Consider the following 24,447-nt stretch of genomic DNA (forward strand, 5'->3'; position numbering starts at 1 on the left):
GAGAATCTAAATCTCCCAGCTGACGTTCCAAACTATCAGAGGATTGCTCTGTTTTAGATGTTCCAACCAAAGCGGAAGAGCGACGGTAGTCCTTGAGGGGCTGTAGAACATACAGTTCACACAGCCCCACTGCATGATACGACGCCTGGGTCAAGGCCAGTGGGATTCAGCTGTGGAACAACGTTCGGTTATTCCATTAAGTACGAGCAGGAAACGGGGGGTATAAACAGCAATGGCGGTCCCGTTACACTTTCTCTCCACTGAATTCCCAGAGAATCAAACAAACTCTCTTTGGAGTAAACACAAGAAATATGACCAAAATGTCTTCAATTCAAGGATTTCAGCTAATGGAGACTGCGTGGAAAAAATAAGCGAAACAAATCAAAATGATAACTAAAGCAGCTGGCTTGTTGTCTAAGGTAGCAAACAGAAGGCCACAAAAACATGTCAGGACGCCATCCAAACAATGACACTGCCAAAAGGAATGTAGGACCTCAGTGATAAGACTCGTGTTCAACACTAACCCTGACCAAAAAAAAAAACTGTGCACAACAACAAGCTGAAAGAAGCAACCAAAGCTCACAAACGCCCTTGAAGAGAGACAAGGAAAAAAAATGTGACTTGTCCCTAAGCTATTAAGGAATTACATTGAATTTCCACAGCCTCACATCCTTTAAATAGTCTGCGTGCTCTCAGTGACACACTTCTGCTGGCTTCTCACTTATAGCCAGCGTGCACATAAACAGGTCACACGTTCTCTATCAGTCGTTTTTTTGTTTTTTTTTTCCAGTGGAGAAAAAGTCTACACATTGTCAAAGAATAGACGGCGGCCAAAACCAGATCACCGCTTCTCCAAACACTGTTGCTAAAATATGTTGATTCTTTGCCACAAACCCGCTTTGAGACGCGTGGTTGTATAATATTATACAACTAATAGTTAGTCACACTTTCAAGGCATTTCGTTTTATATTTAATTACAGTAGTGAGCAAGCAGACCTTTTTCTATGCGATAGTGATTGCCTGTTCTCTGGTTAATAACATCCCAAGTAGTCAGACCCATACCAGAATTAAATCAAATGTTTTTTTTGTTAGTTTTTTTCTGGAGGGCTTAGTATTGTTCATTCAGTAATTTTACAGATTTGACATCATCATTGCGCTCTTTTTTTTTTTTTCATTTTGTATGTGGGTGAGTATGTGCGTGTGTGTGTATTCATTAGTTCACCTAAAACCTATTAAAAAATCCCATACCGTTCACCTAAACCGAACACTTCCAGCCAGAGTCGTGAGGCCGTCAGGAGACCCGAGGAAGGACCAAAGAAAAGAAAGGAAAGTGAAATCCAGCACCGACCAGACACCACCCACCACCCACCGGGCCACCAACCAGAGTCCTTCAACAACCCCAGAAACATCTAAATTCCAACAAATTAAATCAAATGCTGAAGTACTGATTCGACTAGTACTTTTGAAACATAAAATTTCAATTCCCGCAATAGCAAATAACGCACATGATGTGTCAAATGGCCGCAGTGTAGCGTTGGCGACCGGCAAGTAGGACTTATTTGAAGTGTGGCTGTATGTCAAATCAGAAATTTCGGATTGAAGTGAGAATGAATCATAGCATATTGTTATGTATACTCGTGTCACAGGAATGATTGAATGGCAACATGTGTGACATATGTATGTGGGCGGCGCGTACTCATCAAGACCCGACGCCCGGAAGTGTTTGCGTGTGTATGGGAATGTTTAACCGGCTAATGAGCACTACAGGGAGTCCTCAAGTTACAGCGGAGTTCCGCTCCTACGCTGGCGACGTAACCCGTCGGATTTCCCCATTAAAGTCCATATTGACATCAAAATACTTTGTATGGTAATTTAAAAAAAAAAAACATTTGCGCGACCGGGAAGACGACGGAACCAATATTTAGTGTTTCCGCTCGGACATTCCATGCTGACGGACGGCAGAGCGGAGCTAATTCAAACTTAAACACGGAAATGTGACGCGCCTGATGGCGAGCCGACCTGCTGATGGACGTCCGCTGGTGAAAGTAACAACAACACAACTTTAAATAACTTTAAAATGGTGTGATTACTGTGGGAAATTAACGTGAAAGAAGGTGCTACGGGCGAGGCATGGGCGCCGTAAAGTCGAAACGACGAAGGTCGCGTACGACGTAACTCGAGGACTCCCTGTATATCAACTCATTTGCTCCCAAAAAACGTATACGTTCTATTTTAAATATTGCCAGTGTCCCAAAAACGTATTTATGTGTTGTGTTTTTTTTTTTTATGCTCGAGCATACAGAAGGCTTTGATGCAGCCTCTGAACTGAAGAGAACGGTTAAAGCAATAGTAGTTATTACAAAAACAGCCAGCAGGTGGCAGCAGAGTTTAAGAGATCAACCAGGGCCACGCTGCAATGTTTTTCCCACAGTAGATTTGTGAATAATGATGAAACTTGGCTATATTCTAATGCTAATTGCTGCAAAACATAAACAGATAGAAATATACTTTTTTTTCCTGATGAAAGAAGAGACTAATATTTCTTTTGGAAGGTTCCATGTTTTTATAGTAATAGAACACAATATTCTGTGGGCCAAAATCCAGTAAAACAGCCGGGAGCAAAGGGGGTTGCTTCAATCAGGCAGTGTATCAACACATTTGTCAATACTACGCTTTTGGCCTCTGACACACCTCCCATCACAAAGTAGTTTGCAAACTTGGACCCTGGACCGGAGCGATGAACCCTCAAGGGGGTACCCTCAAGGTTAGCGCTAGCTAGCTGCTAGGACAGTCACAACACAGAAAGACAAAAGCAAAAAAAAAAACATCCTGGGTTCTTCCGCTGGCCAGTGTACTGCAAGGTATCCTAGAGGCTAAATCAAGTTATTTTAAACTAAAAATGAAAACCTAAAAAAAAAAATCGCATAGTATGAAAAATTGTTATGGCGGCTTGGCTTGACATGTCTTCCCGACGGTGCAATTACTCGAGGACTCACTTCACCCCTACCTCCTATGCTAGATTTCCAGACAAAATGGCCTCAGATAACCACGTCTATTCTACGGAGACTTCATTCGCTGCCACGATCCTCTGTCCTATACTCCCCAACCTGGGCAGAATCTTCCCACAGCTTGTCACGGGACTGCTGGCAGGATGAAGGGACTTGGAGGCATATGCGACTTTCCATCTGTTGCTCGCTCGCTGAGATCCAAAAACCCCTTCCTCGGTAGTCGCTGGCCATCTGTTTGCAGCCCTACCCCACTGGCAGGAAACATGAGCACTTCCAACCGGCTAGGATGATGATGCGCACTTAGAAATAAAACAAAGGAGGGGGCCAAACTTGATTGAACATCTCAGGGGTTAGTCAATGTAGGCAATTGAAAAAAAACAACTGTAGATGAAAAGCAGTTGAGAGGTTTGTTGTTGGGCACTGCAAAACAAACATCAAATGATAATTCTGCAAATGTTATGTTTTGGTATGATTGACCAGAGTGGATTAAAATAATGGAGTTGATTCAGTGCCGTTGTTTTCCGTCATGAAGAAGAGAAAAATAGTCTGATATGCGATGTTGCGCTATATCCAAGCGCACCTTCATTATATTTCCAAGCCATTATTATTCTACTCAATAAAACACTGACGCTGAAACAGAAATTGAGAACTACTGAAATGAAACATAAAACAAAGAGAATTATGTGTTGTGTACTGTAGCACAATAAATTGATCTTAAAGGGGAATTAAAAAAAAAATTATTGCGTCGATGCGTCCCCACTAATCGAAACACTGCATTCTGATTAGGGCTGGGCAATATGGCTAAAAAAGAAAAACTTGATTTTTTTTCAGTCATTCAGGACGATTACGATTTTAATAGATTTTAATCTAATAAACCCAGCAAATTTAACATTCATAATTAGCAAAATTACAACTCACAATAACATCTGGATGTAACAGAACATAAGAACAACAGCTTTTAATAATCCAGAAGACAAAATTCGATTCCATCATTCGATTTTCAAAATGGCGATTAATCGAATTTATTCGATTTATTGCCCAGCCATAATTCTGATTAATGCATGCATTTGTGGAATATCACTTAAGCAGCAAAATCCACCCGTTTTTATTCATTATGCCACTTGCTGTCGCCTGAGATTAGAATGACATCACAGTTGGTCATGGTCCAGGTAACGACTAATCACAGTTAGCTTGCGAATGTCACATGACCAAATTCACAAAACAGATGAGCAGCTGTAAACACAAACATGCATGTTTTTGAAATGTGGGTGGAAGAAAGCACGGGGAGAACATGAAAATGCCACACAAGATTAAAACCCAGAGCCAACTGAGAGGCAAATGCACCAACTCCATTTGCCACCATCCTGAACGTTAAAAAAAATTATAATAATTAAGTCAATGATAGATTATTTAGTCAAATGCTAATTCCGATTGCACTCTTCATGGTGTAAACGCAAGCCACATCAGTATTTACCGTTTGGAACCAAACTGAACCGTACCGCGCTTGCTTTCAGCCCACTTATTTCTGATTACACAAAATACATGATTCAATTTCTCATTCTCTTTCAGAGTTCACCTCAAACCACATCGGGCAGTAAGTAACCTCTCATGCATGGTCGGAACAAGTAATGAAAAGAGAACAGACCGCAGAGACTCTCAGCTGAATTAAAAACTTAGAAAGCTAATTTATGTGTTCATTAACACATTGATTGGTGTTGTGCTTTTGAATTTTGGATCCATTCGTTTGTGATGTTTGACAAAAAGGTGCAAGGAGTCGAGATGTGAACTCCTACATTCACTAGCTAGCTAAAGACCAACTTTATGAACAAAGGACTACTGTACTGTCATACATTTGAGTCTCTCCAATTCTGATATTTGACATGCTATGACGATGTAAACTCTTATGTTAGCTAGCTAGATGTTGATCGACATTATGTGGACAACAAACTTTTAATTGGACCTAAAAACATAGAACATAGAGTAGAGAGGGTGACTGCGATGTTAGCTAGCTCATTTTAATTTATTGCTACAAATGAAATCACATTCATTTGTCTGTGACTGGTGTTGTGCGCTAGCCGACTAGCTAGCTGCGTTTGACAATTCCAAACATCCCGGCATTACTATTTCCCTAATACAACGTAATGTAACTGCTTCTTTTATGCGGTGAAAACAAAGAGCGTATTGTACTGCTTTTGCCTGTGACTAGCATACAAACCAGGCAGATTATTACAGTAGTCAAACGACATTTCATTACATTTTGAAATCAAAATAATCCACCCAAATCAAATTACACGGATCCAAAGTAAACTGGGATTTGGCAAGGTTTGTCACATGTAAACAAAAAGATATTGTCTGTTATGTGTGTTCTGTTTAACATTTTAAATGACATTAGTATCTGATTTCATATCATACAAATTAAATTCAAACGTAACATTATCCTCATTTTTCTTTTCAGTATAGTGTTCAACCAATGTTAGGTTGCTATTTCTGTAAATCTGACTGGTTAATTTCTGCTTATTTTTGGAGGGTAATTACTTTATACGATTCTCAGAATGATACACGAATGAATTGCTCGAGGCTTTTACGATTTGCAACCAATTACAAAAACAAGTGATATCAAAGGTATATTGTCAGACCAACTACAAGTTCAACCTGGAAGGGATTGTGATCAGACTTCGAGGTGCCACTCTACCCTAAATCTTCCTGAAATAAGCTAAACAGCCCCGTCCTGACCTCTCCACATTGAAACACACACAAAAATAAGATGGCCGTCACTGCGAGAGAGAGCGTCTTTGTTCCACAGCACAATGGAGGACATTCTGCTGCAAAGGACAGGGTCACACATTGAATGTGGCAAAGCTGCAGTGTGCGGAAAAGACACTTCAGGGCCAAGCAGAGGCCTCTCGGCCCTCGGTCCAAGGCTCTGTTTACAACTCATCTCCGTTGACCTGTGCGCAAGAGTCAGCCCAGTGAGATAATGAATGAAACTGTCCAAGCGAATCACACTGCAGACTTTTTTTGTCTTATTGAGAATGTGGAATGTCAAGTCCGTCTATCGGGTATGCATCCGTCACGAGAAGGGAAATTTTCTTGACTCCTGAGAATAAACATGCCATGCCAGGTGTGCTTTTTTTGAGGATTAAAATTAAACATTGCTGAAACTTGAGACGTGTTGTTTTTTCAGATGCTACAGCACGTCAAAAATGTCTCCCGGCGGATGCAAGAAAGAGGATTGTAATTTGTCAATCCCCCTTTGGACGAGCCGAGACGGGTGCTTCATACTGTGCTTGGATTAATCTGTGGTTCTTCACTTCTAATGAAAGCGTGACGGTGGTGCTGCAGACCTCTGAGTCACATGAGACGCATTCACTAAAGCTCTTCCTACTTTTAGTCACTGGATCAATGTCTTGTCAAATACTGAACAGCGGAATGTCTGTTTTATGGGTGTTGTTTTTGAACCAACATATTACACAACTGAATCCAGACATGATAAAGGACAAGTCGTGTAAACCTACAACTGATCCTGGCTGAGGTCCAACCAAGCACTCTGCGTCCTTAATTCAGTTAAAATCGACTTCAATACAGACCCAAAGGCAAATCAAATATCAAGCACAAACAGGGCAACACAAGTAAAACCACTACCAATTAATTTGACCAGTATTAGACAATTATTCTTTGTTACTGAGGCTAGTACAGGAATTAAAAAAACTGGTATAGTATATGTTAATGCATTAGCCAAGCCAAAAACATTTTATAACCAGACCAACACACAAAGACAATACCACATACTCTGCTTATTAACTCTTTTACCGCCAAAAACGTTTAATGACGTATACTAAAATCTAAATGAATGCCGCCAAAAACGTTAATTGACGTTTACTACGGGGGAGGGGGTTGGGTTCTCAATGGGCAGTGCAACATCTGTGCAGCGCTGCCTTGTCATTGGTGTTAACTATGACCAGCAGATGGCAGCATTGTATCCCTTTTCAATGGGCTCCCACTAGTATGAAATTACAATGAAACAAGGCAAATCTGATTAAATAGAACGTTTTCCAGGATGACGTGAATGATCAAAGTCATATTAAATCTAATTCACAGAGCGTCACTAAACAAAAAATATTAGCGTCAAAGTCACTGTTGTGCAGAAAATGTATCTCTTTTCACAAAAAGCTTATTTTCTCCTCGTGTTTTAAATTTTTGCTCAATGTCACTCAAATTACTTATTTTCAAATGGTGATGACTAAAGAACGGAATAAGCCATGTTTGTGTAATCACAGCACACAATATTCAGTTTGCCTTGAAAGATGAGTTAAAATGCTCGAAATCGGCTGGCAATGTCGGGGTTGTTTTTTGGATAACGCGTGGCAGTAAAAGAGCTAATACTTGTCGGGGTAGGCTAATATTAACTCCCTACTAATGCACCATTAATAGTAGTGGTTGGTTTGTTTCTTAGGGAAAAAAAGAATGAAATTATATAAAATGTCAGGAGAAGTAGTACTAGGAATAACAATAAAAAATATTTACAATTATCCAGCAGTTACTTAGATAGCACACAGTTAGCGAGCCCAACAAGCTAGTTAAGGTATGAATAAAAAAATAGCTGTGTATACATGCTTAATTCCCTTGCCCGATCTAAACAATTATCTTCAAGCTTTGTAGATTCTAGCTAGTGCTACCTACCCTACTGTTGCATTAATCATTTCCATATAACAAAATGAGTCTGAAGCAGATATGATAGCAATAAATTGGAACTGTGAAAAATAGTAAAAGTGGTCAGTCAGCTAGCTAGTTAGCTGTAAGCAACTCCAACAGTGCTACGTAATACAATATTATTTGTCAGTGAGCCTGTTGCAGCCATAGAATAATTGGTATAGTGGCAATGTAAATAATATAAACTTACCCTTAATGACCATTTTCAATTTGACCTGGCCACCCACTGGCACACTAACTCAATCATTAAATGTTAATGCCTCTGGCTATTAAGACTTGCTAGGCTATCGCTAACTGCCTGCTGAGAGTGGTAGAAAAGGTATTAGGGATTTTTTTCCATGTATTTAAAGCATATAAAAAAAACTGCAGAAATTTTGCATGCCAGTCACTGAAGGAAATCATATCATATCAGCGTTTGACTACACAAAAGTCCTTTTTTGCACTCTTGCATCGGTCTCATTTCAGCGAAGGTGGCAATTTGGTGGCGGCCTCTCCTGCAGCAGTTTTTCGATTCCACCACTTCAAACTTGATTTTGTGCTTTCATTCAGTGCTCTCCTAAATTTAAATTGTGAAAACCATCAGAGCTGCCTGAAGCACAATACCCTCTCTCTTAAACCTGTTGCCAACAGCGCACACAAGTGTGAGTGACCACACAAATCAGATCCCGCTAATTGGGACATAGTAAATAAGGCCCAAAGTGTACACATTTTCTACCTTACCAGTTACCACTATATAACACTAGTATTTCAGATGAAAACCTATAAGTGGTTCAGATAATGGATGGATGGCCCCGTGTAGGTGTAACGGCCAGCGTCATAGACTGACCATTCAAAAACAATAACAGTAAACAATATACTTGGAAATTTAATGAGTGTCATAGTGAAAACTTTCCTCACTATTTTCCTGACACAGATGGCCAGCAGTGACAAAAGTAAACTCGCCTTGTCAAATCAAATTGAAAAACCCGAAAGACGAGACACACACACAGACACAAGCGTTTCCCTCCAGCTGCCTGGTGTAACTCCAATCTAAAAATGGGTTTTCCTTCAAAATGTACCAGAAATGGATATGTGTCCCAAAACTGCCATTATGAATAACATTACGGCCCCATAAAGTGACAAAAACATTAATATACAGCATAGAAGGTCAGCGACCCACTCAGTAAATCCATTTAACTGTTTATGTAAAATGATCATCAACATCAAAAGTATCAGCAATAATCCAAAATCACAAACCACGATACAACATACGACATTTTGAGAATATGAAGTGGCATAAGAATATGTTTTTATAAAGCACAAGAAGGCATTTTGATCTAATTGTTATATTTTTATGGCTTAAATGCTTTTTCCTACCACATCAAGACGATCCACATTCAAATGTATGTTGACATTATGTTGTCACCACTATGAAGCAAGTCATAAACCGCAGACTACCTGTATAAATTGGTGTCATTAAATCACGGTTAACTGGGATGTATTTGAGTATTGACAATTCTCCTTCAGATTTTAGCAGTCTGTCATATTTTTTTGCATCAAATATTAGGAAATAGGTAAATGTGAAGTTATTGATGATTCTATTACAACTAGTATGCTGTCTAAATAAGTAAATTTTAACGTCAGGCGTCAGCTATGGTAATATACCGTACATGCTACGGCACAACTCCTGTGGGTAGTATTAAGTGCACTAATTAGCTCTCACCAGCAGAGGCGCTGTTGAGTCTGTCTCAATTCATGTGCAGTCTAAAGATGTAGAATGCAACATCAGCTATCCTGAGCAATAATGTTCTGCTCAATAAAAGACTGGAATGGAAACAGGACAAGAAAAAAAACAATCGACTAATTGATTGTAGCAAATTCGGACAATACTGCAAAATCTGAAGAGGTCAACATGATATCGAACCACAACACAAGAACATTTAAAGAGATTCTCAAATATGGGAAAAGAAAATAAGATTCATAATCAATCGTTAATTTTCTCCATGGCCAATTACCATCGCTTGTGACTCGCAGATTCACATGATCTTGGCAACTGACTTAAAAGAAATTGTAACATTACCGTAATAATTAGCATAGCCAATTTTGAGGCATCATGATTTCAGCAGAGCCTTCCTAAGTTAGAGAAGTCAAGTTCTCAACACAACATTCCATTGTAAAGACCTATTAGTCATGTTTTACAATCCCAAGCAGGGCTCTGATGCATCAGTGGGCTTTCAGGTGACCGTCCCTTGCTCTGACATAGGAAATCTTAATGCTGTCCCGAGTTTCCAGCTTTGGGAAAAACACAGCCGCGGCTCAACGTAGAGGAAAAGGGCACTGGAAATCCACCGGAAAACACAACCTGTTTTTCCAAAAAGTCAACTTTGGAGACGGATATTGCAAGAAAAGTGCTATCTTGGTACCACACATCCACATTCGGAAGACATTTTTGCTCTTAACTAGAAGTGCTAGTCATGCAAACTGGTAAATGGGGGAGCGGTGCTGACCAGAATATAAAGCAGAAAATCAAAAAAAAAAAAAGAAGAAAAAAATCATCCCCCAAAAAACGCTACTAGGGGAGTAAAGTTTCACAAGAAATCACATTAAACTGAGATTTTAAACTAAACTAAACAAGAAATGTTTGTGCAATCGATAGTATGCATGAATTACAGTTTCAACGAAGAGTGTCCGCTAAAGGTCAGACCTTCTTTTAATTAGCTGTCCCGATCAGTTATTGATATCGGATATCAGCAAAAGAAGGATTTATCGGATTATATGGGGCTGCATTGAAAATCGCCGACGCAAGCAGTACATTCCAGATTCTGCTACAGGACTTCTGTCTAATCACAACAACAGCGTGTACCCGGGTTGTTTTTCTGGGTCTTCTAATTGATTGTTTGATTCATTCCATTCAATTGTACTGTGATAGGCTCCAGCACACCTGCTCCCTTTGTGAGGAGAAGCCGTATAGAAAATCGAGGGATGGATTAAATTGTAGAATATGTCCAATATTTCCAAATCTGTGTTTTATTTTTGTTGGATTTATTCTGGTTATTTTTCAGGATTTTGGTTAATTTTTTTTATTCATTTCATTCAACTGCAATTGTTTTTTTTTATGTTTACAATTAAAATTCATGTAACCCATTGATCATAAGAAGGGGGGGGGGAATGCAAAATGTAACGGCTTATTTTACGTGTAAACAGAAACAGATTTGAAATTAATGACAGATTCTCATATAAAATAACGTATGAAACACCATAACTTAGAAAATACATGCAAGCACAAAACCATTCACCACCACCGCCGCCACGCTGCCTCTCAAAAAAGCCATTTTTTATAAGACCTTTTTTTATTATTATTAAAGGTCCACAATATAACAAATGAGTATTTATTTTTAATCAGTAGCAAATACTTTAAGTAAATCAGTAGATAATTAGGCGCCATCTTTAACGAGCTGTGCCCACAAAGACCGTCATTTTCTCTATTAACTGAGCTCTGAGGTCAACTTCTATTTAAATTAAAGTTAAATGTATGGAGCATTAAAGGTGTTATATAAGCAACGGATGAAAGCATCCTGTCCGGAGATGCGCCTTCCATAGCCGGCGGCTTCAGAAGAACAAAAGTCCACATTTCTGCTGCATCATCAACGCTACATCACAAAGATGCACATCAGCAGTCGATTGGCCTGTTTAGTGGAATATTAATAGAATAGAAAGTTACTGTGACTGAATCTCCTGTAATTCGCTGCAACTCATTTCCAATGTCTGTCCAGTCAAGTTACAAGTTTTGAATTAGAGTGGTATTCTTTGCCAAACAAGTGGTGGACTCCACCAACAAATCATGATAACACTGGTTGATGACATAATCGTGTTTGTGGAAAAAGGCTTCAAGCTACATCTGATTACAGAGCTGGAGGAGCTGCCAGTCATATATGCGCTTATGTCGAACCATCACCGTCCTCAGCTTTCCCGGCTGCTCGGGAACTACTGGGGGGAATGGTAGGTGCTAAGCTAACTTGCGCCAGCTAAATACTATCCCTCCAGGGCCACTAATCTTCGCCTGTTTGGCGGCAAAGAAGCTACAGGACACTTCTGACAAGGAGTAGCTAAGGCTTAGCTTAGCTGCTAAGCTAGCATGCAATACCAAGCAAGAAGAAAGCACAGGAGAAGACAAGAGAAGCCATGCTTACTGAGGAAATGTTGACAGCTTTTCTTATACTTGCAGTTAGGGGTGTTAAAAAAAAAAATCGATTCGGCAATATATCGCGATATTACAGCGCGCAATTCTCGAATCGATTCGATAAGTGGCCGAATCGATTTTTAAACATAATTTTTTTATGGGAATATTCAACAAAACGTCTTACTTAGGGTTAGGATTCACACATTAAGCTTGGAAGAATGTTATATTAATGGAACATTGAGCCTTAATATTTTATTTCAGTGCTGTTCAAAACAACCTGCAACCTGTTTGTTAAGGATCAGTTACAAGCCTGAATTTTCAGATAAATAAATACATTTTCATACAAATCTTACGGTGTACATGTACAAGTTTACTGATTAGTATTTTCTAAATTTGAGTTTAAACAAAAAAAAAATTTGCAATAATCAATTTATAGATTTGCATCGGGATTAATCGGTATCGAATCAAATCGAATCGTGATACGAATCAAATCGTGATATGAATGGAATAACCAGGTACTAGGTAATTCGCACCCCTACTTACAGTTGTGATTTTCATACAATATGAAGTCTGCTATTCTAATATACAAAACTGTAGTGACAATTTTATTTATAGAATGACACATTGACACAATATAAGAAATATCATGTTTAGTGCCATTTTAGGTGAGTCAAATGAGCTTCCAAGCTTTTTTCCAAGTCAACAAAAAGGTGGTACTCCTGCATTAATTTCACTTTGGGTGGATTGCTTGCAGCAGCCTCGACAGCAAATCAATTTGCATAATTAATTTAGGGGTGTATCTCTATTCAGGTCAGTGATTGAGGATTGTTAACCTGACAGGCCGACATGCTTCAAACGTATGCAGGGCAGTCAAATGGCTTAATCGATTTAATTGGATAAAATTCTGTGAAAATATTAGAAGTAAAAACCATGAATGCAGGCGCCTTGGGGATATGGCCTAAAATTCATGTAAATTGAGGCAGATGTAGTATTGTGACTATCGATACACGGTATCGGTGCCCCAGTCTTATTAAGGTATCTGTACCTATGGCGGTGAACGATACTATTATTTTACGATCAGGGACAAGAAATTTGAAATTATTTGAATACAAAGTTTCCATTAACTTCATGCAATTTTAAGGAAAAATAATATATTGGGATATATAGGTTTTTCTTTAAAATCATCTGTCATTTATGGGTGAGGAATTTTATTTACTAGTGGTATCGGTATTAGTAGTGTTGACTGCTTAAAGTTGCGTATCGGTCGGGAAAAAAGTGGTATTGAACATCCTTAATCCTGACCATGCACCATGACGTGCATGTATTGTGTAAATTCAACTGACTCGCTTTCATTTTTTACAGGCAACCTACACCAATTCCATATTTCGATAATAAGAATAATAGTTCCAATAAGAATATGACTATTATCATGTTAACACATTCATTCATTATCAGTCATTTAGGCTGGATGCGGCGAGCAAATAAGGTGGAGGTGGGCGCCTCTGAATTTTGTACTCAGGAAAAACCATGATGTCATGATATAAACTGAACACCTTCACTGAAATGGTAGTGTAAAAAAATAAAAAAATAACATGAAAATAATTTATGAATGGGTTGTATGGGCCTCTAGCAAAGCTAGATATATTTTAAAAAAGTAAAATAAGATTTAACATTTATTGTGCGGATCTCAAAAGGTCAAAATCTAAATTCTTGTACCCTAGCAAATTAACAAAATTGGCGTTGGGCCAAAACCTCGTAATTCACAATTTGGCAAATTTCATATTTTTTCAAAAATCTATATTTTACACACGTGTGGGTGCCATTTTTACAAATTATTGACCAAGCTTAAGTGTTGAAAATGGCTTGCTCTCTTTGATCTATAATGATAATGGTTCAACAAACATGCCGTTCCGTTTTTTCTGAAAAGTGACGATTTCGGAGGTACAAAGTTTTGGCCCGACACCGGCGAAATACAACAACTATGTACATTGTACAATATTAATATACAGTACTTTGAAGAACCTTAAAGGGCCCTCCCCTTGTCTGACATATATGATCATGTATTACAGTGTTTCCCACACCATTTTAACACTTGGGCGGGCCACCCAAGTAAACTGGCTACCACTCAAGTAGATTTCAAGAAAATGTAATACAAATTTATATATATATATTTATATATATATTTTTTATTTTTATTTTATTTTTTATTTATTTATTTTTTTTATGTGTTGCAACCAGATATACTGCATGTAATATTAATTTGCCGTAACTCACTTGTGGATCATGAGGTTAGAGGAGACGCAAGTAGCATACGTTGATTACGGATTAGTGATTTATTGACAATTCCGAGTTTACGTCACAAGTAAAAAAAAAAATGGCGGTCAACTCGGTGAAAGGAAGCTGTCATTGAAAAGCATAATACTTTGGATCGTTGTAATTTGATTTGTTTGTTTTTTCAAAATGTGATGAAATGTCGTTTGACTACTGTAACAATCTGCCTGGTTTATAAGCTAGTCACAGACAAAAGCAATACAATATGCTGTTTGTTTTCACCGTGTAGCATAGGTGTCAAACTCCGGTCCTGGAGGGCCGTAGTCCTGCAGGTTTTGGATGTTTCCGTTCGATCCCGCTGATTGGAATCAGCTTTTGTTGGAAGAGGGAAACCTCCAAAACCAGCAGGGCTGGGGCCCTCGAGGACCGGAGTTTGACACCTATGGTGTAAAGGGAGCATTTCCTTGCATTACATTGTGGAAATATAAGAAATGCCCGGATTTTCGGAATTGTCAATAAAGAGCGTTTCCACACTGTTTGCTGTTTAGCCAAACAAGCAATCCAACCGCAGCTGCAGTTTTATGTATTAGATCAAAGGTCAAGTGTGTGATACATACTCGCCCACTCGCTACTCTCAAACTCCAAGTAAACCTAGTGTGCAAAATGTCCTATCCCCAACATAAGGCATCTCATAACAGAATACAAATTGGAACCCTTAGCATCTCATGTGCATGTCTCGTTTAAGTCCGTCTAATAACGACAAAGAAACAGCTAAGATTTGGACAAACTTAAATTGCATTGCACATTGCACTATGCATTTAAATACATTTTTGTCAAGTGTGTTACCCAACGTGTACTCATGACAACGTTATTTTAGAACTCTTGCTCCCCCCCAGCGATGCAGATTACATTTTTGGGCCACTTACGCAAGCAACTTTGATTAGCTGCGAAAGCACTGAATCATCTTGGACCACTTAGTACTCCCACACTGTAGTTTAACGCTGCCATTTTGCCCACTTCCCGACCTGGTCATTCTTGCATATTATGCTGAATTTATGATGTGAGCTTGGTTACATACAAGGGGAAAATGAGAGAGAGTGAGGACATTACATAGTCGGTGCTGCCATTTGGAAATGCAACAAGCATGCAGAATACTAATAATGACTATAAAAAAAAAGGTGGGGGGTGGGCAAACAGTGTGCCGCCAAATGAACTGAAGGTCTTATTGACAAACAAAACCGCAGGGAGACCTTAGTAAGACAGGAATTCATTTTGTAAAGGCTGCCATTTCTATTCCCTCTTTCTTCTGTGTTTGCAACTAAATGCATGATCCACTGTTTGGTTCCTTAGCAACAGACTCTAAAATGATGCGAGACTGAAGGGGAAAAGAGATTTGGCGCAGTTCTTCTTGTGCAGGTGAAGACAAGTCAGACGCTTCTCGGAGATTGCGGCGCCCATCTCATTTAGATGGATAAAAAGCAATCGTGCAAAGCTAATGCGGGGGTTGTACAAAACTACCTGTTAATCCTGTTAGCGTGCGCCTCTATGAGTGGCGAAGAATATCAATTAAGTATTTTTCCGCAGATAGGCGACGGAGGTGAGGAAGTAAGTCGTTGAAGTCATCCTTCCACCATTTTAAAGGGTAGATTTAGCGTTCCTTGTTTACCTGTTGTTGCTGCGACCCTTGTACTTGTGCGTCAACTCCCAATGGATGTCTTGTGTGCGCGTGTGACGATGACGTCATTCAGCAAACATCAAAACATACGGCACTTAAAATGCATGGAGCAAGAACCATTTGCTTCAAGACAAAAAAAAACTGACAAAGATGAATCCAGTGGAGCCACAGGTCTATGAAAAACTATATTGCGCACTATTAATGGTCTGAGAATTGTCATCACAAAGATGTGATTGCTGCATCTCCACAATAATATCCTTGGATGTTACGATTCTTGCCGACTGTAAGTGAAGTACAGCAAAAGGGCAAGAACCCGGGCAGACTGGACAAAAGTGGTCAACTGGAATACTAATGGCTGAAAAATGTGGTGCCCTCGCGTAACACAAGACCATCTTTAATGCCATGCAGGGTATTCTGTTCCCACATACAGTAAGACTCCGCACTTAATCTGAGAGGTTGCTATGTGCTGCTGTTTTGGTTAGCAAGTTGGCGCGACCAATGTGCATTTTTTGAGGCCGATGCCGATTTTTGGCAGGAAAAAAAACACAGATTACCGATTAATCTTCTGATTATTTAAAATTATATATATAAAGCATAAAATTAACTTTCACTGTTAAGATTTACTCTGCTTTGAATGACAAGTCCATCCAACCTTATCAAAAAATGTCATGAAGTGGTAGAAGGTTATTGTATAGATTTATTGTCAATAAAACCATTCCTACTTGTTTACAACTGCTGTAAAGCATGAACCTTTTCCTTTATTATGTTTGTCTTGTGTTATTTCCACAAGTCTTGGGAATTACTGGGCTGACCTGGGACCCGGGGATTGTATTTTGTGCCATGTCATGTGGAAATGTGTGTTAAGACAAAAAGCATCCTTGAATTTTGAGAAAAGAAAGTCTTTGAATCCTTGATATATCAACTTTAAATATAACTTGAAAGGACAATGGCATTTTAAAACAATAAGAGAGTGAAATACGAATAGAATAAACTAATATAATAGCAACTGAAAAAAACTGTAAGAACAAAAATACTGACTGTTCCTGTGCGTTTTGGCCTCTTGGGGGCCATATTCGATAACACTCCCGAAGTCAATGATAATGCTGCATTCGAGGATGGTCGGATATATCAGAGTTGTTTTTTCCCTAGTTCCAACCTGAAAGCGCTCGAGGCGAAAGTAAATAACCAAAATAGCGGATAGAGATGAATTGTTTTTTATTTTGGTCCTCAAAACTCATTTTTGACCACCATTATTGTTTTTATTTTATTTTATAAGCATTTCATCACAGTTACGTGAAGTTATGTTGAATATTAATGAATGAAGAAAGCTATCTAGTTTTATACTCAAGTAAATTGTGTTTTACCATTCACGCTCTGTTTCCAAAGGGGTCGCCATTGTAGAGTGACGTCACATTTTAGTCCGTCCGTGAAGTCGGGGTGCTTTTTTTTCCGACTTCGCAGGTGGAATTTCCGAGTTCAAGGGGGCGTTCCCGTACACACTTTCTGGTTTGAACTCGGAAAAGTCTGACTTTCGACCATCCACGAATGCAGCATATCTTCCTGTTAGCATTTGAATGGGATCCTCCCTTCGCTTTTAGCATTCGCGCTAGGCTAGCGATTTTTTTTAAAACAAAGCATATTTTGTATTTAAATGTACAGTGGATGTAATTCTCAACGCTGTGTTTAGTTTTACAGTTAACTCCATCTGAGGTGTCATTAAACAGCTTAAAGCACGCTAACACCAGAATAACCAGAATAACATACGCTACTCAATTGCTAGTTGCTAATGCTCCGCAAGCAAAATGGTGCATTCAGGGTACTTTCACAGTGTTGGAAACTTTGCTTTTCTTTGACAGCGGTTTAAGGGGAAAGTAATCAGCCATTTGGCCCAATTGGACAATTGTTTTGGCCAATTATAATTGGCGGACGATTAATCGGTTGGGCCCAAACTAGCAACAAAGTTCAAGTGGGCTCATCCGTGTATGGATAAAATCATCAACTAAGATATTTACAGTTTCTACCTGTTTTTTCCTCCCAGATGGAAGGTTTATTTGTCTTAAGTGGACGCCGCACATGATGACTAATTAGGGCAGAGCTTATGCTAAATATAACAGCTAGCAATAACCTTATTGTTATTAAAAGGTCTAACACGGATAAGCTGGGGTTCGCTGTGGAATACTCGCCTGTCAATCACAGGGCTGGTGCCCTAACAAGAAAGTAAATGCCAAGCCAGCGTTTTCCTTAAAGGCGCAGGGAAGTGATTGTTGCCGGCGTTCAACATATCCCGTGAGTCTTAGCTATCGGCATGCTGTCTTGTCAGGAGCTCACAGTCGTAATTCAACGCAAACAAAATAGCAGAGCTGAGCAACTTTGTTCACAATTCCACTGTAAACCATTGCAAATGCTGCTGTATTTTCAGATTTTACGATGGGGTTAGCGAAAACTTACAGCAGGACCCAAAACGCTTGAAGCTATTTTATTGATCATCACACAGGCAGACTATTTCACTGTTGGAGTGCATTTATGATTGTCGTGTACATTTTGTTATGATTTAAGGTACAGTATTTTACATCCTGTCTTTTTACCTGGTTGAGGTAGTAGTACTACTCTATTCAGTCTTATACAACTAACTATTGTTGAAGTATTACAATGTAAACTGTTGTTGCGACCATGATTCTTCGCAGTTACTAAAAAGTGTAGTACGCAACTTTGTCATGATGTCGCTGCCTATGTTGTCATCTGTGAGGGAAAATAGTGTGTCGCTGTCTCAAATTCAAGAGCCCGAAATATGGATTTTACATTTAAAAATGTGATATTTCTAAGCAAAATGAATGAAACGTGAACAAAAGACAACCATATTGATGAATTGACTGTCTTTATCTGAGCGCAAGTGCACTTCATGCAGTCTTGGCTGCCATAAAATTCAAACCCCAGTTTCACTCATTTTGGGCCACTGAGAGGAAAGCCAATTTCTATTTTAGGTCTACAAGTTGAGGAAAGACTGCTTAAATGATAAAGAATCAAGTCCAAAGTCTGATGGCTCCATGGATGAACATACATCCGGCGTGTCAAACATACAGCTCGCAAAACAGAATCGGCCCCTTGGGGGGGGAAATGTGGCCCGTGAGGACAGAACACAAACTGCAGTTTTTGACCAAAATTAACTCTGGTTGCTAATTTTGAAAATTCTGAAATGTGGCTGTTAATCAGGGTTTGATACAGACAATTTGCAATCACAATATTTTCAGAATGTACTTAACTCATTTGCTACCAAAAACATATAAATACGTTCCATTTTAAATGTTTTAAGTGTCCCAAAGACGTATTTATACATTTTGTATGCTAGACCATAGAGAAGACTTTGATGCAGCCTCTCAACTGCAGAGAACGGCTGAAGAAATGGTAGTTATTACAAAAAAGGCCAGCAGGTGGTAGCACAGCAGAAGAGATCAACCAGGGCCATGTTGAAAAAAGCTCGTTAGAAATATACTTTTTTTTCCTGATGAAAGAAAATATTTTCTTTTGATAGGTTCCATGTTTTTATAGCAATAGAACACATTATTCTGTGGGCCTTGCAAAATCTGTCAAAATCCAGTAAAATAGCCGGGAGAAGGGGGTTGCTTCAGTGAAAATGGCTGGGAGTAAACATTAATATTCAAATCTAACGTTATTTATAGCTTATTAGGCCACGGACAAACTGGTCTGGCCCACTTTAGATCAAATTTGTGTGAAAGTGGACCTGAATTAATATGAGCCTGACAAATTTTAGCTATCCTTGGTAATCTTACAAAGTTAATTTGAAAGCAGTCCGTGTTACTGCCGAGTGACAGTTTAGCATAATTATTGCTCACTCATTTCATTAAAGTAAAAAAGGCTTGCCAAAAATACAAGAGCCCTTTTCTTAACTTTGTTTCCAGTGAGGTGAGCCGACTCAAATGATCTTCGCGTTCTGGTGACAACCAACCTCCCTGGAGTTTTTCCTTGGTTTGCTGTGCAATTAATTACACGAAAACTTGTTGGCATCTTTAAAAGGGGACACATCATGGGACTGTGACATTTTAATTGCTTGCCATACAAATGGCTGGTTCCTTGGAGTGTCTGCCCACCCATCAAGTGTCAAATTACACAACCAAGTACATTTTTTATCAACTGTCTATTTCCAAAAATGCTTCTGTGAGCAAGCTGCCTCCAAGGCTGAACTGATGCTTTTAGGGTCTTTACTCGAGGCTCCCGCTTCCACGAGTAGAGAGTTCACCTGGTCGCAACCCCCTGGCTACTTCCCTGGTCGTCATGGGAACGTAGGGCCCAGGGGTTAGCGGTGGATTGTTTGCATGGGACAGACTCCTTAAAAATAGGCAGATTTCAGCAAGATGCAGCAATTCTACATCATTCGGGTAATTTTGATGAAAAGCATTTCACATTCATCTCAAGACCAATTTGAGCATTCCGATGAAAGTCAGCAAAGGCTTGATTATTGGATGTCTCTGAACGATTTGCTTGAGTGATTTTCCTGTGGCGTGGGGGTGCGTTGAGGATTTTTTTTCATACTCCAAAATGAATTGGGGCCAACAATGATAAATGTTCAACCTGATTAATTTACATGTTTGTATTTACCATTGTAAAACATCTGGTTTTGGGAAGGTGACTCATGATTACCGGTAGAAATATTGTTGTGTCAGCTTGAGTACTTCACACTTTAAGAACAGTAAGCACACGCATGCCCATTTTTCGGTATTAATCGGTATGCGCGTTCCTTGTCTGCGTTTAGCGTACTTCTACGAATGCAAGATAAAGCATCTAAATCATCCCATTGACATTATAACTCTCTCCATTATGGTTTGCTCGCTGCTTCTCCCGGAGTTACGCCAATCAGCGTGTAAGCACGCCATTAGTTTCACGTGACATGCACTTTTTTCACACGGCAGCCCGTTTCTCTGACGAGCGTTCAAATCGAAGACACAAAGTGTAGACGGATGTGACACTGCGTAGAAAATACTTACATTTAAACAGCAGGGGTGTATTTTAAAGCCGTAAACAAGAATCTTGCATGCATTTCGACTTAAATTGGGTTGCTTGCAATACACAGGGAGCGCAAGGAATTTATCACAAACTTAATAGTGTTATTGTTTACACTGTAGTGCAGTGATTTCCAATGTAATCAGTAGTGAGATCATCAGGAGTGCCGGGAGAAAGTGTCCAATTGGATTTATTGGCCCAAATATTATGTATTTATTGCGATGAATTATGTCAATGTTTATTTATGCCAGTGATGTATAATGACAGCAGAACAATTAAATGCTCTTCCGCAAAAGATATTCACATATTTTTGTCACACTTTTGTAACTTGTTACTAACTGTAATATGTAACTTGGCTGAATAAAGATTGGAAACAGTGCTGTACTGGGCCCAATGGTTGTTGCCTCACTTGAATGAATGAGGCTGAAAAGCCACCTCCACCCCACAAAAGTGAGAGCAGCTCACTCACCTTCAATGGAGATCACATGCTCTCGGATCTGGTTCTGCAGGGCCAGGTCGTCGATGCGCTCGATCAAGTCGTAGATGGCGTAGATGTTCGGGTGGACCGACTCGAACCGGTGGATCTCCGCCCGGATGGCGGCCGAGTTGGACAGGACGAACTGCGAGCCGGCCGACCCGGACTGCGCCGCTTGGCCGGACACCGTGCCCGAGCCGAATTGGCCGGCACCGGAACTCGCGGATGAGCCGGATCCGAACTGCGACGGGATGGACTGGGGCACCGGGGCCGGGACGGTGCCCGGGGTGGGCATGGCTGGCTGGGACTGCTGCGAGATACCGGACACAGGGACGCTGGATTGGAAATTCATCTTTTTGCGTGTGTGTCGAGCTGACACTTTGTTGGGTGTTTGTTGTTGTTGTTGTTGTTAGCAAGGTAGCAACACAAACGTGCCCACCAGAATACGCTGCTTACGAACAAAAGAAGTCCGCGCAAATTGTGCCGCTGTTGCTGCTGATGCCGCCGCTGCTGCTGCTGCTGCTGCTGTTGGCAACGGTCGCGTCACAAGCATCAATAGTTGCTCGTCGATTGCAACAAAACGCCACTCTTCTTGCTCATATTCAAACTTGGCCGTGGCGCATATTCCCTTCTTCGTCTTCTTTGGCTGCCGCGTTTCTTTCCCCAACAATGCCGCCTACCACGTTGGACCGACGGGCTCCTCAGTGAGCTACACCGGGCTGCTTGGCTGGCTCGGGCCGACTCAGGAGACAATGGGCTCGGCTTGTTCACGGCGGCGCCCCGGTCCGCTGCCTTCGATGGTCGCCTTCAATTGGGAAGCTAATGTTGAGTCGTCCTCCTCTGGCCAAACTAGTGCTGCTGCTGCTGCTGCTGCTGCTCCCTCCTCCGCATGCTCAAAACGTCAGCCATCACGTAATTGTACTTGAGATGGGGGAGGGTGTGATTGGATTCGGGTGGGTGGGAGTTAGGAGGAGGAAAAGGAGGGGGAGGAGGAGAAGGAATGGAGGGCGGGGGGTGAAAGTCGCAACAACCACCAAGCACGACGATAACCTAGCTGGCGGTTATGTAAGTGCAAAGCTACTGCAAAATGTTAATTTAATACTGCAACAACACATTACCTCATTATTGATTTATTTTTAATTAGATTTACTTGTTTGACTATTAATGAAATACATAAGTAGCCAGCATAGCTATCATTAGTTTTAAATAATGTCTCCAAATTGAAAAAACGGTGCTTGTTCTTTGTCACTGAATCAACATTTCATGCAAAGAAATCCAGCAAGAGGCTGGAAGTAGCATTGATATCAGTCCATTCTCACAAAGTGACACTTAAAACACAAATGCCAATAAATTAGCTAAATTTGAGCACTTTCCAAATCAGCATAGGCCTGATTCAGCCGATTGTCATATGTCAGATTATCCTGATCTTGTGGTGTGGTGTGTGTTATTGATATCCCCCCCTCCGAGATCTGCTTAGAAAACAGTCACGGCCGACAATCCTAGGATCCCTGTTCAATATTTAAAGCAGTATATACACATGCCGATAATTGACTGCATTTAATCATTTCACTGTTATGATTCTCAGATTTCTCTAAAACATTATCTGGATCAATTATGATATGGTGCGTTAAAAAGTGATTTTAACTTTCCTGCCCGATCTGCTTTTCAGAGCCGACAATCAAATCTGTCCAACGTTTAAAGCAAGGCACACATACCTATAATCAGACTACTTATCATAAATTATTATCTTCTGGTGTGGGGTGTTAAGAGTGATTTGTCCTTCCTGATCTGCTCAGAAAACAGGCCGACAATCAAAAATGTTAAACCTGTTCTAAATTTTAAATGGCATACAGTTAACTATACAGACAGATTCGCCCCAAAAAATAGTCGGTAGCTAAATGTTGCAACAAAGACATCTGGATTAGGGAAAGACAATCATTGTCTTTCCCTAATCCAGATGTCTATTGTAGTACCACAACTGATCTGTAAGTGGCAGCATGGTGCCCCAGGGCATTTACAGACTGATGGAAAATAATAATAATAATTGGGGGCAGGGGGGCTGGTGTATATTACACATCGGGCTGTCTATGCTCCACTATAATAATAATAATAATAATAATAATTATTATTATTATTATTATTATTATACCTGGCCCCCACTTGTTGATTATGTACTGATCGGAACTTGCCGATTTGTTTCTGATCAGGAATATATGTGCCCTGTGATTGGCATGCAACCATGCCACACTGTACCTCGCCTTTTGCCCAAAGTTAACTGAGATAGGATCCAGCTCACCCACAAGCCTAGTTAGGAAAATACATTTAGCTAGGCTAGGCGAAAAATCCTCAAAACAGACACATTTTAGCAAGACAAAAATAAGGTGTGTCACGTTTGCTAATATTATAGTTCCTTGTTATAATTTATCATATTGACACCTTCTTAAAATAATCGCTTAAAAGATTTTTCAGGAAACACAAAAAAATTTACCATTTCCATTATGAGGAGAGGATTTAGGTAAATAAAAAATTGCACAAAAAAAAATGTGATTATTTGAAGAGGGTGACGATATGTTTCCTTTAAGACCAGTCTTGCATAGAGACACCTGTTGGTGTACATACACTGCAAAAATAGCTGACTATTGCCGGTGCGCCAAACATGAGTCCGAGACAATCATAATTGAATTACTCAAAAGCTCAAAAGCTATGCAGAAATATATGAGGTATTAAAGTATCATGTGAGGGGTTGCTTTACAGTTGCATAATCTAAAAATATATGAATACAAGATACAAATGCAGTCTTGACTGTGAAATGGTTTGGATGACATAAATCAAATACCAATACTATCTGAGACAATCACACTTTTCTACACGATGGATCACTTGTACAACACTCAATGGTGATGATGTTAATTATTTTCTCGCTCCTTTGCTGTCCTCTGCTGGCCAAATGTAGACGTTCTCAAAATGCTTTGGGTGTGCAAAAATCACAAAGCAATATTGTATCCATAATAAAAATGTTTACACAATGATGCTGACTTAGGGAGAAGCTCAAAAACACAAGTTCGGTTATGTAGAAATATCACTTTAGTGCGTAGCACAGCGTCCTAGTGGTTTGCATGTGTTCGGGGTTTGA

The 24,447-nt window shown here is 39.8% G+C and overlaps 1 protein-coding gene across 1 annotated transcript in view; it reads right to left on the bottom strand.

Moving 5' to 3' along the window:
* The window catches only part of agap3 (ArfGAP with GTPase domain, ankyrin repeat and PH domain 3), a 215,939-nt gene extending 193,698 nt beyond the window's left edge, over positions 1-22,241 (bottom strand). The window contains exon 1 of the mRNA XM_077556576.1: positions 21,309-22,241. Within this exon, the coding sequence (XP_077412702.1) occupies positions 21,309-21,666 (358 nt within the window). The 5' untranslated portion in view covers positions 21,667-22,241. The remainder of the gene's footprint in view (positions 1-21,308) is intronic.
* Between the last annotated feature and the right edge of the window lie 2,206 nt (positions 22,242-24,447).

This window comes from Vanacampus margaritifer, chromosome 2 (assembly GCF_051991255.1).
Source record: "Vanacampus margaritifer isolate UIUO_Vmar chromosome 2, RoL_Vmar_1.0, whole genome shotgun sequence".
NCBI classification, from domain to species: Eukaryota; Metazoa; Chordata; class Actinopteri; order Syngnathiformes; family Syngnathidae; genus Vanacampus; species Vanacampus margaritifer.